At 38.6% G+C, this 17,358-nt stretch overlaps 1 protein-coding gene across 1 annotated transcript in view; it reads right to left on the bottom strand.

Annotated features, from left to right (window-relative positions):
* Nucleotides 1-16,721, bottom strand: part of HHIP (hedgehog interacting protein) — a 111,493-nt gene extending 94,772 nt beyond the window's left edge. Inside the window, exons 1-4 of the mRNA XM_064267542.1 lie at nt 16,443-16,721; nt 10,624-10,816; nt 2,635-2,791; nt 1,747-1,948 (exon numbers count right to left, since the gene is read on the bottom strand). Coding sequence (XP_064123612.1) covers nt 1,747-1,948; nt 2,635-2,791; nt 10,624-10,816; nt 16,443-16,721 — 831 coding nt within the window. The remainder of the gene's footprint in view (nt 1-1,746; nt 1,949-2,634; nt 2,792-10,623; nt 10,817-16,442) is intronic.
* Between the last annotated feature and the right edge of the window lie 637 nt (nt 16,722-17,358).

The raw sequence follows: 17,358 nt of genomic DNA, 5'->3' as shown, positions 1-17,358 counted from the left end.
GCAAAACAGTAATGCTTCATTTTAAAACAGACTTTTGGTTATTTGCTGTGAGCTCTAATGGAAAGCTTTTTTGGAAGAAAGCTGAAACTACTGAGTTAAACAGATTTTCCAAGTGATCTGTGCCTTGGTGCCAAAGTCCTTTTCCTTAAAGTTTTACTTCTTTTATGAAATGTGTCTTGGTGATACTGTTACAGCTTGAGCTTGAGGATAGTTGATCCCAACAGTATGGCATTCTCTCTCATCTGTTGCCATTAAGTGGGTTCTGACTCATGGCAACAACACGTGTATCAGAGTAGATCTGCACTCCATAGGGTTTTCAGAGGCTATAACCTTATGGTAGTAGATCTCCACAGGGTGGATTTGAACCACCAATCTCTCAGTTGGTAGCCAACTGCCAACCATTTGTGCCACCCAGAGCCAATGGTATGGCATTGCCCGTAATTTAGCTGAACATGGGTTTTACATAGTAGGTACTGAATATATCTATATATTTCCTGACTTGTTTCTTCTTGTTTTGGTATCCTTACTTCTGAAGAGAGTTCAACAAAGCAAGGAGGAGTTCGTTTCTATATGAATAAAAACATGTTGCCATTGAGTCAATTCTGACTCAGGGCAGCCCCATGTGTTAGAGAGTAGAACTGCTCCATAGGGTTTTCTTGGCTGTAATCTTCACAGAGCAGATTGCCATGCCTTTCTTCCATGGTGTCACTGGCTAGTTTCAAATGAGCAAACTTTTAGGTTAGTAGTGGACTGGAAACTATGCCACCCAGGCATCTTTCTATATGAAGAATGTAAAACCTTTGATTTCTTTTCCAGCTAAGAAATGAAAAGGACAACCAGTTCTTCCCAAATCAAACTGTTGCTTTGTTTCATTCTAAAATGGTCATGAGCTGTTCAATGGGTCTTAATTTTAGGATGCCACAATTTGCTTTATGGTTTAGTAATAACTTTGTACCTTGTTACTTTTCTCGTGAAGCAAACTTAACAACAATTTTGTTTACATATCTACTTATTTACTGTGAAACTTCGAACTGGGAAAGAAGGCAATAGATGCGCTTATATATTATATAGACCCAGAACCAAACCTGTTCCTGTGGCAACGATTTTGGCACTCGTAGAGATCCTACAGGACAGAGCAGAACTGCCCCATAGGGTTTCCAAGGAGCAGCTGGTAGATTCAAACTGCCCACTTTTTGGTTAGCAGCTGAAAGCTTAGCCACTGTGCCCCCAGGGCTCCTGTATATTATATAGTATAGCTAATTACAGATAAAAAGATTTGACTTACCTGTAAAAACGCTGTACAAGGAAGGCATAGTGCAAGTATCATTTTTTTTTTCCTGACACAGATTCAAACACAGACACGGTAAAAGAATAACTTGCAATTTCCAAAATAACTAAAAGATCTTTTTTACTACTAGCAAATGCTGATATACCATCCTAAGTATTATGCCCACTATAACAACACTTAAATACTTCATAGAGCCAAAATTATGTTAATGTGTAAATTACATAGGGAAATCACGTCAAAATATCAATTTAATTGCATGCCCAATAGTCACCAATAACAGAAAACTTAATGTCATTGTCCTGATTCTGTTGCCATAATTATGTTCCCTTTTTGTCCTCCTGATTGTCTCCTTAAATGATCTTCCTTTTATCACAAAGAAATGCCTTCAATGAAAAAGATAATGCTAAAATAAAATTAACATAGCCAGAGTAAAGATAAAGGAAATTTAAAAAGCCAACCTTTATTCCACTTTGAACAAGTTTGTGAATGTCCAAATAAGGCTCCTTGAAAATTTCTCCTTCAGGGGTAAGTATCTTCACATAGCCTTCTTTTTCCAGAATGAAGAGACGGTGCGACCCATCCCCACTATGCAAGGCGCCGACAGGCTGCCGCAGCCCGCTCACAACCTCCTGAATGCAGAAGCAGTTGTGTTTGTGTTTTCTAAACAAATTAAAGACAACCAGTAAGCTTTTCTCCAGATGAAAGTGGAAAAGGATGCGTTTGGCATCCTTTTCAAAATACACTTCCTATATGAATCAATGGTTTTGGGAATCATGGCATGCTGCTAACCCAAGGGTCACATTACGACTCTTTTAAATGAAAAAAAAAAAAAAAAAAAAAAGCCTTGTATCAGAAAGTAAGAGAGATAATTAAAACAGGTATGTATTTAAAAATTTTATAAGCTTGTTAGCTCATCTTTCAGTGACTACAATTACCATTAGCCTTACATTAATTCAACCTTATAGAAAGGCACTCTGAGGGCAAGTTCTAAGATCTATTTATAGAAAGCTTATTTGCTAGTAATATTGTGCTGAACATTTCCTCAGCACTGTAAGCTAACAATCATAAAATTCAAGTTTAAAACTATACACATAAAATTCATATGAATCATTGAGAAGCCAAGCTCATAATATATGATTAGTAGCTTAAATATAAAAAATACTAAAAACATTTAAGCTCATATGATTTGAGAGAAGCAAACTACCAAAAAGAGAGGGAACACCTGGAGGACACAGCTGCTGAGCCTAAGCACAGACAGTTGACTCACTGTCAAAACCACAAGACTGGTCGTTTTTTTTTGTTTTGTTTTGTTTTTTAAAGATGAAAGTGCATTTATCTTTATGAACCTGCTGATCTCTTCCGCTTTGTCATATTCTTCCATCTGGTCCAAGTAATTAGATGCTGGTCCTCTGACTTGTTTTCTTGGGAAATCTGGAAAGCACAACCCACCATCTTTTCTTGCATAGTAAAAGCAAAACTCATCCGCAGTAGTTTGAAGGAAACCTTTAAAAAATGTAAAAAGGCTCATTAGAAATATTTAGTGTTATTGTAAAACCACTTCATTTGAAAAATACACGAGAATTTAAATGAATGTTATCACGGTAAACTTCATAGAACACCCATTTGGCCATGCCAACAATTTTTAAGTGTACATTTATTTCAGTGGCATTAATTACATTTACAATGTTGTACGACCGTCATCACTGTCTATATCCAAAACTTTTTCAGCACCCCAAACAGGAAATGAGCAAAGAGAATTTTTAAAAACCATATAATCTATACAAAAAATTTAAATGTCATGGAAGAAAAAATATATAATAAAATGAAAGGAAAAAGAAAAGTTGTTTGTGTTTTGGCTTGGAATTCCCATTTCTTCTTTAACCAACATTTTAAGAGCTACAGTAAATGTGAAATAATATTGTATTGGATGCTTTAAAAGGCTCAGAAGAAATATATATTAATATAAACCAGTAATAATCTCATTACTGAATTGCCTTCCAAGCTTCCCTTACTTAGCATACGTTGCACCTGTGAGCTTAATTGATTGCTGTTTAGCATTTTTCCCTTACAACATTTTAAGGAAAAAAAATGAGAATCGAGAAAGAGGTAGGCCATCAGATGCCAGTTTGGGTCATTTTACAATATTTATTGTATTCTCACTCCCATAGGATTAAATAACATATCTCATTATAAAAATATACACTCCAATAAATGACTGACTCAATGTGTAATGATCAAGCAATTAATTAATGCTAATAATGAAGCTACCCTTTTAAGATACGTAGGTGCCTTTCTCGGAAACCCTGGTGGCGTAGTGGTTAAGTGCTATAGTTGCTAAGCAAAAGGTCGGCAGTTCAAATCCACCAGGCGCTCCTTGGAAACTCTATGGGGCGGTTTTACTCTGTCCTATAGGGTCGCTATGAGTCAGAATCGACTTGATGGCACCGGGTTTGGTTTGGGTTTTGGGTAGGTGCCTTTCTCTGGTATATCACTTACAGGAGGTAATGATTTATTTTGTGTATGCAAAAATTATATTTAAAAATCCTTTCATTCCTGTCAAGCAGTTCACCATCACTGTCCACACTTTGTATTTAGAAAGCAGAGGCAAGAAGTATCAAGAAGTCAAACAGTGCGTCAGAGGCTGAGCTGAAATTCTGGTCACTAGTATCCGACACATAGCAGGGACTTAATAAATATTTGTTTAATGAATGATGAAATTACAGAAACAACAGTTCAATGATTCTTGTCAATAATCAAAACATATTAAAACACTCTAAACTTTTAATTGAACTTCCATGGTCAAACTCAAATTTTTAAGGAAAGCTGACATACCGTCAACTCACCAAAAATAAACATAATAAATACATTTTAAAAAATGATACAAAACAAAAATGTGAAAGTCTTCATGGATTTCAAAGATTTTTTTTCTGATGTATTAAGAATTTTTATCAAATACATACAGCTGTCTTTGAATAAGAAAGTAAAGAACTTTATGACAAAAAAGTATTTTGACATTACTTTTACAATTTGAGTTAACAAAGTGTTAGTTTTTTTGATGGGAGAGCATAGCAATAAAAGTCACTTACATATTTTGATGACTTCTACCCTCAAAATATGATGTTGCTGCTAGAGCTGGCCTTCTATGCATGTCCTAAATTCTTGCTTCTGGTCTCAAATTTATATTACACTCAAGGTTTTGATTTTTATCTAACAGGTTAGATTACTGTATTCCTACTAGTTTTGGGACAAAGGCACTAGTTAACTTGGTTGAAGTTTAGAAGTTACGAAACAGATCCAGATTTAGCAAAGATTTCTAAGAACAAGTGAGACTTACCAATGGAGCATGAAAGACAGAAAGTTTATTTTCTGTAAGCCTGACCTAGGTCCCTCACGAACCTAAAACTAAACTTAGAATCTGAGAGTCTCAAATGATTGAAGCTTTATGTACATTTTGGACAAAGTTTTGGGTGAAATGGATCATCCCTAAATTTCTGCGATAGACTCTTCAAGGCCAATTTTTGAGCGGGCTATGGGGGAAGAGCTTATATATTTGGGAACCAGGCAAGTAAGAGCAGATGTCCTTGGGAGCGTCTGTAAGGGGAGAGACAGAAAAAGGAGGCATGGCAGCTGGGCAGGGTACTCCATGGGAGAGGCAAGGCAGCTGGAAGGAGGTTATCTTTCTTTGTGAAAAAATTTAGGGATTAGAAATTGGGGAGAGGAATGAAGGCCAAAGCATTTACTCATCTTAAGCAATTCACTGTTTGCAAAAGACTTTTCTCCTCTGTCCTTTAAAGACTAAATATACAAACGAAAACTGCCTAGTAGAGTTACCCAAGTCTCTTAGTAGCAAAAGGAAAACTAAGTTGCTGAATCAAATTTTTTTGCACAGTTTTGGGCTAGATCTTATTTTGGATCTATATTCTGCACGCATGATAATTGCATGGAGATTTTATATATACGTATATATTTGTATACCACCTAAGTGGTACAAATGGTTAAGCATTTGGATATGAACCAAACGGTTGATGGTTAGAATCTACCCAGAGGCACCTCAGAAGAAAGGCTTGGTGATTTACTTTTAAAAGGTCACCAAACCAAAAACCAAACTCATTGGTGTTGAGTTGATTCTGACTCATGGCAACCCTATAGAACAGAGTAAAACTGCCCGCATAGGGTTTCCAAAGCCATACATCTTCAGGGAAGCAACTGCCACATCTTTTTCCTGCAAAATGGCTGCTGGGTTCGAATCGCCAACCTTTTGGTTAGCAGGAGAGCACTTAACCACCGTGCCACAAGGGCTCCTTTCAAAAGATCACAGCCATTGAAAACTCTATGGAATGAAGTTCTACTCTGACAAAACACATTCGGCCGCCATGAATTGGAATTGACTCGAAGGCAACTGTTTTTATTTTTTGGTATACACGCATATACACCCCCCCCCACACACATATATGCCATCCTTTGTGTGTTTACCACGAAGCAGCAAGATCTTCATGCCAATCATGCATGAAAAAGACTGCACACTCTGGATATACTTATACATGAGTATATGCGGTTTCAGGGCTGTTTATAATCGACTGGAGCCCTGGTGGCAAAGTGGTTAACAACTCGGCTGCTAACCAAAAGGTAGGCAAGTTCGAATCTACCAGCTGCTCCTTGGAAACCCTGTGGGGCAGTTCTACTCTGTCCCAGAGGGTCGCTATGAGACGAAATCAACTAGATGGCAATGGGTTTTTTGTTTTTGTTTTTTTATATAATTGAGTAATGCAAAATTTTGTTTCAATGTGATGTTTGCCTACAGGGTCACGGAAATATTTCAAAGTGTAATTCAGAAGAAACTGAGTTTGCTTTTTAAAAAAACCTTGTTGTATATTCCAGCATCACAGTCTGAAACCAACAGCAAGTTAAGGGGAAATGAATAAACAATGCTGGTGGCTGTTCCATTTTATAAGGAATTATCAGCTGGGGACAAACATGAGGAAATGAGAAATCATTTTCAAATGGAACGTCTGAAGATTAATGAGTACGTAGTTGTAAACTCTGCAGCTTCAGAGATACTATGCTCTCATAACAAATAAAAATACAGAATTTTATTTTGATTACTCCTAACTTCTTACAGAACCTAGACAATTTGAATAAGCATGAATGAGGGAGCCAGCTTAGGAGACCTTTACATAAAAATACAGGCATTTTTCTTAAAATCATGATATTTGAATTGAAATATTAATACCTTTATTAAAATTTACCTTAAATGATTTTGCAGTGGAAAATGATGAATAACATATATTTTTCAGTGAAGAGCTTACTCTCATGAGAACAAGGAACTGATTTTAGGGCATTGGGGTAACATTTATTGCTAAGGACGATGAAACTTACCAAATGGTACCCTTATGTTTTTTTTAAAAAAGAGCCGCTTTAGAGTTGATTCCAACTCATGGTGACCCCAGGTATGTCAGAGGATAACTGTGCTCCACAGGGATTCAGTGGCTGATTTGGGGGAAGTACATCACCAGGCCTTTCTTCTCAGGTATCTCTGTGTAGACTGGAGCCTCCAACCTTTCAGTTAGCAGCAATTAACCCCTGGCACCATCTAGGAACTCCTAATAACTTATCAAATACCTTTGACCTATAACTATGAATTCTCTTAGATCATGAACCCAGTCCCACTGGACCACAAAGCACTCTGTAAACTATGAACACATAAAATAAATACTACCCCCTGTTGGGATATTGAGGAGCCTTGGTTGGCTCAGTGGTTAAAGTGCCTGGCTGCTAACCATAAGGTTGGCAGTTCGAACCCACCACCAGCTCAGTGGAAGACAGATGTGTCAATTTGCTTCTGTAGAGATTTACAGCCTTGGAAACCCTATGGGGCAGCTCTGCTCTGACCTGTAAGGTTGCTCTGAGTCAGAATCAACTTGACAGCAGTGGGTTTGGTTTGGTTGGGCTATTCTGAGCTGCAGCTTTTCTTTCAGCAGGCATTCTGGAGAAAAGTCATTTCTCCTCATTATGCATGCTGCTCATTACCATAAGGAAAAAAAAGGAGCTTCCGACTCAGTGTCAGTAAGGTCTGTGTTGGAGAGTATTTTCTAGTAGAGCTGGTGGATTTTTACGTATCCATTCATTCCCTCTGGAAACCCTGGTGGCGTAGTGGTTAAGTGCCACAGCTGCTAACGAAAGGGCCAGCAGTTCGAATCCGACAGGGACTCCTTGGAAACTCTATGGGGCAGTTCTACTCTGTCCTATAGGGTGGCTATGAGTCGGAATTGACTTGATGGCACTGGGTTTGGTTTGTTTGGTCATTCCCTCTGATTTGCTCTTCTTGGGACTAATAAGACACATATGCAAATACCTGCAGTTAGGAGAGACTATGGACTAGGGAAACTCAGTGGGATCAAACCCTTGACCTTGGCCTCATTAGCAACATGATTATGCCAACTGAACTAATTGTATGCAGACATTTCTCACCACAATAACCTACAGCTGAGGAGATGACAGTCTAAGAGCTTGGATAAAAGTAATTATGATAATAGATAAAAAGGAAGAAGCAAGGCCAACAGACAGACATTCTAAACTTCCCAGAGTATAGTAATCCACCATTTCTTGAATAGGAAACTATCTACCCTGCTCATCATAATTCAGGCAGAAGAAAACTTCTGTGGTGTTGAGCAGGGAGCATTTTTTCTTATTAAATGTAATTTTGGCGTTTTTAGAAATTTTAAGAATTTACCTCCCTAAGTAACAAATTTACAACCAGAGAATATTATGATTTAATAAATCTCTAGTGTACCTTTCCTATACCACTTTTCTCATTTTGGGGAAAATAAGCAGGTGGTAACTATTTCTGAATTAAACTTTTTAGCAAGCAGCTCTCTTGCAGGTATATGAGTATTCTAGAGCTATGAAAGCAAAGCAAAGGAATAGACAGATCATCTCTATATTTACTTCTTCATGTATGGAAAAAACCCAAAACTAAACCCAGTGCCATTGAGTCAATTCCGACTCATAGCGACCCTATAGGACAGAGTAGAACTGCCCCATAGAGTTTCTAAGGAGCGCCTGGTGGATTCAAACTGCTGAGCCTCTCTCTGGTTAGCAGCCGTAGCACTTAACCACTACGCCACCAGGGTTTCCCAGGTGTGGAAAATGAAGATGTCGCCACAGTTATTTTCTCTGTCTCCCAATTCTTGCCAGCATTTGCCTTCTCTTAGCAAAATATATCCCTTAGGGCATCTTCCTATTCAAGTTTTCAACTTGCAGAAAGAAAAGACAGTATTAGTGAAGACAGTCAAAATATATTGACCAGTTCCTGATAAAAAGAATCAAAAAGTAGCTGTTTTGCGCAGTTTGGAACTTCAGGGCCAAGTAAAGCATGTCATTAAATAGACTTAAAAAGATGGCCATAGCATAAAGTTTCTTTCATTGTATTTTCTAAAAAATTAGCTTCCCAGAATTGTAAAGACTCTTCTGTGTTGGCGCAGAGGCTGAGGGGAAGCTTACCACATTATTCATCATACTTTAGGAAATGGTAACCTACATGCCAAAGATCCGTCTACCTGACCAATCGATTAACTAAGAGTGTGTTATTCCAGCCTGCTTTTGGGACAGTATTTAGGGTGATTATTAGCACCTGAGGGATGCAGGGGAAGCCCCTTTGCTTGTTGCTAAAGTCTATGGCTCCTCTCAGGAAAGCTCCCTCAGTGCTCCATCCACCACTAGAGTGGAGCTTTCATCTGGTTATCTTTCAAGGCAGCCTGGGTGGCCACCAAAAGCACTTGACATCTTGATGCACTTCAGCAGTTTTACATATATACAAACTTTGTAGAAAAATAAATTTGTCATTCGTCACCACAGATGTTGATTTGGGGGGGTGACTTGCTCGCAGTCTTGACTCCTGAGCTATTTGCTGCGCTCTCTTTCAGTGGCTATTGTTTTTGTTTTGTTTTGGAAACTGAAAGAGTTTCAAATTTATAAAGACCCCCACAGATGAGTCCCCAAATCCAGCATAGTTGTGTTTCTCTAAAACGGACAAATGTGAATGAAAATGCTAAGTGCTGATATGACTTTCAACTTACAGTGATAAAGGCAAATCTTCAAGACTTGAAGTTTGCAGCAAACCTTGATGGTATCTAATCTGTTATCGCTCCTCCACAGGCCAACTAGGCAACCGTGACCTAGTCTACTTTGCTTTGGGGAATATGATAAAGGGGAAGAAACAGCTGGTTTAAGAAAAGCCTTAGAAACATCACTGGAGTTTATAAAGACAAGGATAATATTTTCACATGGAATAGGTTTAGATACATGTTAGGCGACACCAGAGGAAGCAAGCAACCCTAGACAAAATGTTTTCTTAGGATATTAAGAGATCCCTATAAAAAGAAAAAATCTATACTTTTCTGGGTCAGAGAAAAAAGGAAAATGTACATAGTAGTTTCAAAAAATTCTCCAAATGCATCCTACAGTTCTTGAAGGTTATCTTTTACCTACATGCCATTTAGATTTATAAACTGTTAACTTCAGTAGATTTGTTTGTGTGTGACTTTGCTTAACCAACACAAACTGTCTTGTTAAATTCTTTCTACCTCTACATTGATTCTTCCAACTAAAACAACAAAAGGTTTACAGACTTTTTTTTTTAATGGTAAAATGAATCAATGCCTAAGAATCTATGTATTTATGAAGGTCCAATGCATGATAGTGACTAGGTATATTTGTGACACTCCAAGCTTAAGAATGTCTACGTCTACCCTGTCATCTTCTTGTATGACTTTGGTTAAGAAATTTAACTACTCTCGAGGTTCAGCTTTTCTCATCTGTCAGCTGGAGATGGCTCTATTTTTCCCACTTACCTCACAGGGTTTTTGAGGAGCAAATTAGCAATTATATGTGAAAGTGCTTTGTAAGATGTTACTTATTGGGATTTCTAATCATATTTTATTTCAGGAAGTATTTTAGAAGTCAGTAGACAACCCCTAACTATGTATCAGCTGTGCAGAAGAGGAGGCTACCTTGATATTGATACTGATGGGTAAAGAAGACACCAAGAAGACATTTGGATTGAAAATCCAACATGTGTAAAGATTATCAGCTGTATTATCACTTTCACAAAAAATGTAAAACATTCCAAGAAAACCCATAAACTACTTGTAAAATGAAATTACAAGACTCCTTTTAGCAGCAATAAAAGGTTAAGAATCTAGAAAGGTTAATTATGAGGTAAAATAGGTATTTTGAAAGGCAAGATAAATTTTACACTCTCATAAGCAAACACTTAAGGACAGGTATCTTGCAAGGATACCTTTAGTAGTTGATTTACTTTTTCCTTTTTTTTTTACCTGGGATGTGGCCTCGGCAAGTATAAAAAAATTCTTTGCAATAGTCTTTGCAGAGCAGGGGAAGTACTAGGTCTCTTTCCAAGACTTCTCTCTCAGGTGAGTGGAACAGGCTCTGAGAATGTGGAGAGCAATGTGCACATTTGACTTCTTCCAGTAACTTCCCGCATTCTGTGTTGTTGGTAACAGAAAATATCTGAAAACCATAAATCAGAAACAAACTTCTTTTAAGTTATGTAGAATTACTTTGAGGTGTTTTTTTCTTTTTTTGTAATAATGCAATCAGGAAATGCAGTTGACTGTGAAAAAGTTATCATAATACAGAATGCCTTTATAAGGAAGGATATATCAAGTACAGTCTCTCAGGTTGGGATGGAAGATCAAAGGGTAAGGATGCATAAAGGCGCTTCTTACCCTTGCAAATTAAAGTTCCTTTAGCTGTCTTTCAGGCGAGAAAAACTAAAAGACAATTACATTTAGACCTTTTAACCCTTTATCACTTAAGTGCCTCAAAGTACGTACTGACTGATATTTAACTTTTAAAAGTACAAACGCCTTTATCAAATGCTATGCAAAGTAGAATTTAAGACAGAGCTTATTTGTATCTTAGGTAAAAATCTGTTTCACTCCTGAAATTCCTAATATGATATTCTCCTTTTATTTCAATTAATTTTCAATCTACAGCACGCATAGGCAAAGTTTTCTGAGGTGAGGAACTAGCTGCCTTTCACGTGCTACAAAAATAATATCTAAAGCTGAATCAAACAGGCTTAAGACCAATTTTTATTATTCATTATATCATAGCCAGGAAAAACTTTCTAACTAGCTCCTCAGCTAGTTAGATGCATGAATAAACACGAGTCTAATGAAAGTGCTCTTGTGTAATATTTAGTGAAATTTAATGAAACAAGCCATACTTTTATCATTATTTTTATAATGTTACATCTTTTAGTTCAATAAGACCAAAGTTGGGAGTTATAGAGTCATTGAGGTTTGTAATTAGTAGATAAAATTGGTCTCGGTTTCTAGTACTAATTTAAAAAAAAAAAAAAAAAAAACCGACTTCAGGAGCTCCTTTAATAAACGTAGACTATAGTATTGGCATAGTGTTTGAGACATGAATGCAGTGTTGTCTAAAATCAAGCACTGATCTTTCATATTAAAAAAAACACCATAAGAGGATTGAATTTTATATCTTTTCCCAATTCAAACAACTATATATTTAATTATTTCTTTAGGCCTATGAACTGAAATTAATATTTTAAATTCTAGATCACTGTTGAAGGCAAACATTTCATTCATAAGTTGAGGTTCTAATTTGAATAAATCCTGTGGCCTCTTTTTGATGATAAACATATTCTAGGTGACCACAAAATGGGGATCTGAAAGAGCAAAGTAACTAAAAAAACGTTGACTTTAAGTATTCACAACTTTAAAATTCCAACAGAAGTTACTCTATTTTGGAAAAAATACATATATGATATGTTGTAACTATCTGCAATATTCAGCAAAATTATTAATCATAATCACATTTGCATTTTAATTTTTATCCATTTATTTAAATGACAATTGCTTAAATGGTTAAAGTTTTCTAAAAGGAAACATATCCCAGACACTCAGAATTTGCATTCCAAGAATGTTTTAAATGTCTTTTATTGTCCATACTCTGGCAGACCTCGCCAGATCAATTCAATATTAATAGTGTTCAACTTCGTTCTGTTTGTTTATCATAGAACAGTCCTCTGAGAACCAAACAACTGCAGGATGTTGAAGCCACCTCTATTCCTGGCTGGAAAACTGGAATGTAATTACCTTTGCTTTTATGGAGAATATGCATGCTTCTATTTTTTAGAGCTGAAACCAAATGATCCCCACACACCTTCCCAGCTGCTCTCCAGGAAGCGCGTGACTTTAGTGCCTAAAGAATTTTGTCTCTTCCAATTGTTGGAATGTGTCCTGGCCACAAAGTCTCTCATCAAAAGTTTCAGGAATAGGAGTCAATAAATTATCTGAAATCAAGTATCATATTCTTCTTTTTAAAGTTTCGTGCTGTTCTGGCCCAGCAGGATGGTAACATTTTGCTCTGTGTGAGGTCTGCAGTGTAAATACCTATTCGAAGATAGATAGAGCCATCATTCTGGCTTTGCTTTCAATGAACCAATAGTCTTACTGAAGTCAATTAAACTGACTCAGCCAGAGCTGCAGCACTGTTTTAGAGGGATGAGCATGGGTGTGTAGGGTACTTTTTCTTCTTTTTTTGCCTGTGTGTGTGTGTGTGTGTCTGTATAGACCTTAACTTTATGTCTGACAATGGCATCATTCTTAAGAAGAAATTGAAGCTAATTTCCTGTCTCGATTTTTTAAAGCCATATACAAAACCATCAAATTATAGTGGTTTAAACTAAATATACTTTAGAAATAAGGTAAAACTTCGAAACGTTATTACTCCATGCCTAGCAATGTTTGTGGCTGTTGCTGACTAATTTATAACATCTGGAAGGTGATCCTTTAATCTTTAGCCACATGAAAGTAAAACCCATAGAAGAAAGGTAAGATAAATACTGGAATACACAGTAAAGCGTGGCCTACAACGATAGCTTATCAACAAACAGTAAAATGGGTGACAGAGACCTTCTGTATTTTTCTTTCTTTATTAAGTAACGAAACAAAGAGGGGTAAAAAGGCACCCACATGAGTTCAATGACTGGACAAAAGAAGAGAATACATGACAGTATATTAAGATGTCGCCTTCAGATCACTTGGTACACAAAAAAAGTTATTTCTAAAAATCATATGCCTCCAAGGTTGTTCAGCTGTTGGGTAGAACACATGCGTCTCAGGACTATAGTGCTGGATTATGTCATTAAAGAGTTCAGTTTCAATTTTAGGCTAATATGTAAATAGATCATTGTACTAAGGCAGCTGTTAAAGGGACCCCAGGATGAGTTATTTGTTTAGTTGGATGTGTTCAACAATAGCCTTTGTCCCTGAAAGAGCCAGAGCAAACAAATGATTGTAAAAGGGCACACTTGAAAACAATTACTTTTCACCCATTCCTTGACAGCTTTGGCTGTGAAACCACCCAAGGTAGAGAGAGCTTCTATGCCTCTGTGGCTACAAGTTTTAGAAATGGGGGTATTTTAGCTGGTTGCGGATTCAATTTGGCTAATGGGAATTAGAACCTTTTAGCATGCTATAATTAGGAGCTGCAAAAATATTGCTAACCCAATATAACTTCCCCAATTTTGGCAGGACTTTTTTGTAATGCTTAGTTAATCTTATCCCAATACACAAAATTATTAAATCATACAAAAAATTAAAATATAAAAGACTAATACCATGGCTAAAGAACTGAACTCAATGCTAGCTCATTAAAGTTGATTAGTCCAGAAACTGGGCTTATCTGCACAGCTGAGTGGGCTCAATATTCCTTTCTAGTTTGCTACTACCATGGTATTTGACTATTAAGTTTCTTCCCTTAGGAAAAGGCTACTACTGTAGTTTCTTGAAAAGCTGCAGAAATCTTTCTGGGGAAAGTATTTTTTCATAAACAAAAAAGGGCTCTTTCAAATAGCCATCATCCCTCCTGTACACACATTATGAAATAAGACCCTAACATATATTATAAACCAGGAAGGCTTAGAGGAAAAAAAGGAAATACTGGAGTTTATTATAAAATAACATGTTTTAAAAACTATTAAAACTTGAGAACTAACATATGTCAAGAACGCACACGCATTACTATATCAAATCTCTGTTTTGAACAATTTGAGTATTGTTGGTTTATAAACCATTTGTAATGGGACCAGCAAAATCTAATGCACCGACTTTAATTCAGACACATTTTCCAAATGAGTAGGGGTTTGTTGGAGATTGGAAGCACGTAAAACGGCAAGGAATGTGGATAGCTAACGTGGCAGATTGCTTCCAAAAGAATGATTTCTTTAAAAAAAAATTATAGAATCTCTTAAAAGCTATAACCCTTCCAGTCTACCCTCCCAGCTCCCCTCTACATTGAGTTAAGAACAAAGTTTTCATGCCTCATGTTCCTGGTCTTTAAGAGTTCAGTATTGCAGGGGTCTCCAGATCATTGGTACACTCACACGGTATACTACACATAGGAAAACTAATGGCAAATATTTCTAAACCTTTTTCTGAATTTCCTGGTTATCTTGGGCTCCTGGTAAAACCCTTAAGATTATCTGAATGTAGCTATTTTGTAACTTAACTCAATTACAACACAGGAGCTTGATGACATTGTTTTGAATGAAATGCTGGAATATCTGTTCCCTGAATCTCAGACTACTGCTGCATATGGTAAGAATAAAGAGAGAGTTGCAGCTGAAAACCTGCAGCAAGACAGTTCTCACTCATCTGGGAATAGAGGGAGTTGGACAAATGCTCCCTCACAAGGCAGGAACATTTGGACAGAGCTGGGGACTGAAAGAGAATGATGTTCTCTAGTTTCACCCATTAGTGAACCAACTAACAAACACAATGGTGTTGTTGTTATTCTTTTGCCATAAGCAACAGGACTCTGTGTGTGGGCAGCAGTTTAGTGGGGAGGAGGATAAGTCGACCCCTTTTTGTCCTATTGATTTTTTCCTATTTGCATGACTTGAGCAAATTAAATGATGCAATATGGCTTTTTGTTACAAAACAAAGTGAGAGATACCACCCAGACACATATGTTGATTCGTAGGAGCTGTTTACATGAGAATAGAGTGAAATCTACCGTGAACTGAGCATAAAAATTAGATTCAGCCTGGGTATTTTTTTTTTTTTTTTTTGATGCCTGGGCCAGCAAGACTGAAGCACAAGTTTTCCAAGAGTCTCTCAGACCTTGACAACTGCAGCGTTGTAACAGAGGAATTCTTAATTAAACCTAAAATGGGAAAGGGAGGGGGAGCAAAGACACCTGACTGTTTATTTCACGTGCAGTGATTGTTAATGACCTGATCCAGCGTTCTTCCCTTGGAGTACAGTAGATAACACATATTACTGCATCCCATGACAAGAAAGGTGTTGCAAACTCAAAAATAAAGCACGCCTTTATACTCAAACAACACGATTCACATATTTGTTTAAACTTACCAGCCCAGGGAAAATCTAAGTGTCAGCGCTTCTAAAACAAGTTTCTGGAGATCTTCCTAGACAACTAATTTACGATTATAAGCCTGAATTTATAATGTTACAAAATGACGGAGAATCATCTCCGTTTTCTGTGATAAATAAGCCCCAGCAAAATCTTTGGCCAGTTTTTCGGGTTTTTAACTGGACAACCAGGAATTCCTTTTCGCTGGTTTAACTATTGTAACGCAAGAAATTCCCCTCTGACGGGACCGGGGATCATAAACCAACCATGCTTCAATGTTCTTTACTATTCAATCCTCTCCCTAACCGAGCACGTGGGGAAAACTGCACAAATCTTTTTTGCCCTAGAAAAATAAACCGGAAACCACAGCCGCCTTAATTTACAGTTTCACCGCAGCCAATGCCCGATTCAATCCAAAACACACTGTTAATCGCAATTCTTTTAAAATATTTATCCAGCCCAGGATGCGAGTACCACAAGAAGCGACTCTTTTCTGAGACAGGCAGTTTGCACAGCATCCCGACCGCGGACTCCAGGGGCGGGAGAGTTTTCTGTGCACCCCAGAGGAACACACATAGGGATCACGTTAGCGCTGTGCAACGGTTATCAGAAAGAACCTCCCAAACAAGTTTTGCCCTCCTTACAACTACTAGCATTGCCAGAGCCACAGGGGACCCTAGCCAGCCAGGACGCCAAGTTCTCATCAGTAAGGCCGGTGGGTGCCTACCTTGTTATCCACGCGCCCCAGCCCCGGGCTGTCACTCCGCAGGCAGCAGGACAGCCGAGGATAGAAGGCACCACACAGCATCTCTCCCCCACTCAGCAGATCCAGCTGGGGCATCATCCGCCTGTCTCTCCTTTTCAGGCGCCTCGGGGGGTTCCCATTCAGGCACCTTCTCCTCCTCGCTCCGCTCCCTTCGCTTATTTCCCCAAACTTAGCATCTCCTTCAAAGAAGCCCAGAGCCATGGCCAGCAGCAGCAGCTTGAAGGAGAGCATCTTCAGCATCGTCTGCCCCGAGCGGCAGGGGCAGGGCGCGCGAGGAGGGGGGGTAACGCCACTGCCCAGCAAGGACACTAGGGCGCAGCTCCGGGAGGAGGCTGCGGGGCGGCAGGGCACTCGAAAGGCAGAGGGAAGTGGCCGGGGCGAAAATATGTAGAGAGATGCAACTTTGCAAAAAATGAAAGGCGAGGCGATGGGTCCAATGCCTTGAGGGAGCCCGAGGAGCGAGATAAAGTTGTGCAGATGACACAGTCAGCAGTTGTGCCAATGTCAGTTGGGTTAGGGGCTTTCTGCTGCAGCTGGGAAGTGAGAGGAGGAGAAGGAGTTGGAAGAGGAGAGGGAAGAAGAGGAGGAGAAGACGGCCCCAGAAGTTCACTTGTCCGTGTAACGGGAGTTGTTTGGGTGAGACAGTAGCAGGAACAGAACCGGCGGCGGTGGCGGGGCAGGCGGAGGCAGGGGCAGCGCTGGGCTCTAGATGATGCTGAGCTCTCCTCTGCCGGCGGCTGCAGCTCCTCACACAGCCTCTCATGTTTCGCTCCCTCTTTTCTTCTTCTTTTTAACTAGCGCGCGGGGAGGTGCTGCCACCGCGCGCCCCTTGACGTCACCGCTTCTCCGCGCGCCCCCGCCCGAGCTGGGGGGAGGG

Source organism: Loxodonta africana, chromosome 13 (assembly GCF_030014295.1).
Source record: "Loxodonta africana isolate mLoxAfr1 chromosome 13, mLoxAfr1.hap2, whole genome shotgun sequence".
Classification (NCBI taxonomy): Eukaryota; Metazoa; Chordata; class Mammalia; order Proboscidea; family Elephantidae; genus Loxodonta; species Loxodonta africana.
Note: the sequence above shows the minus strand (reverse complement) of the source record. Positions and strands in the feature narration are given on the sequence as shown.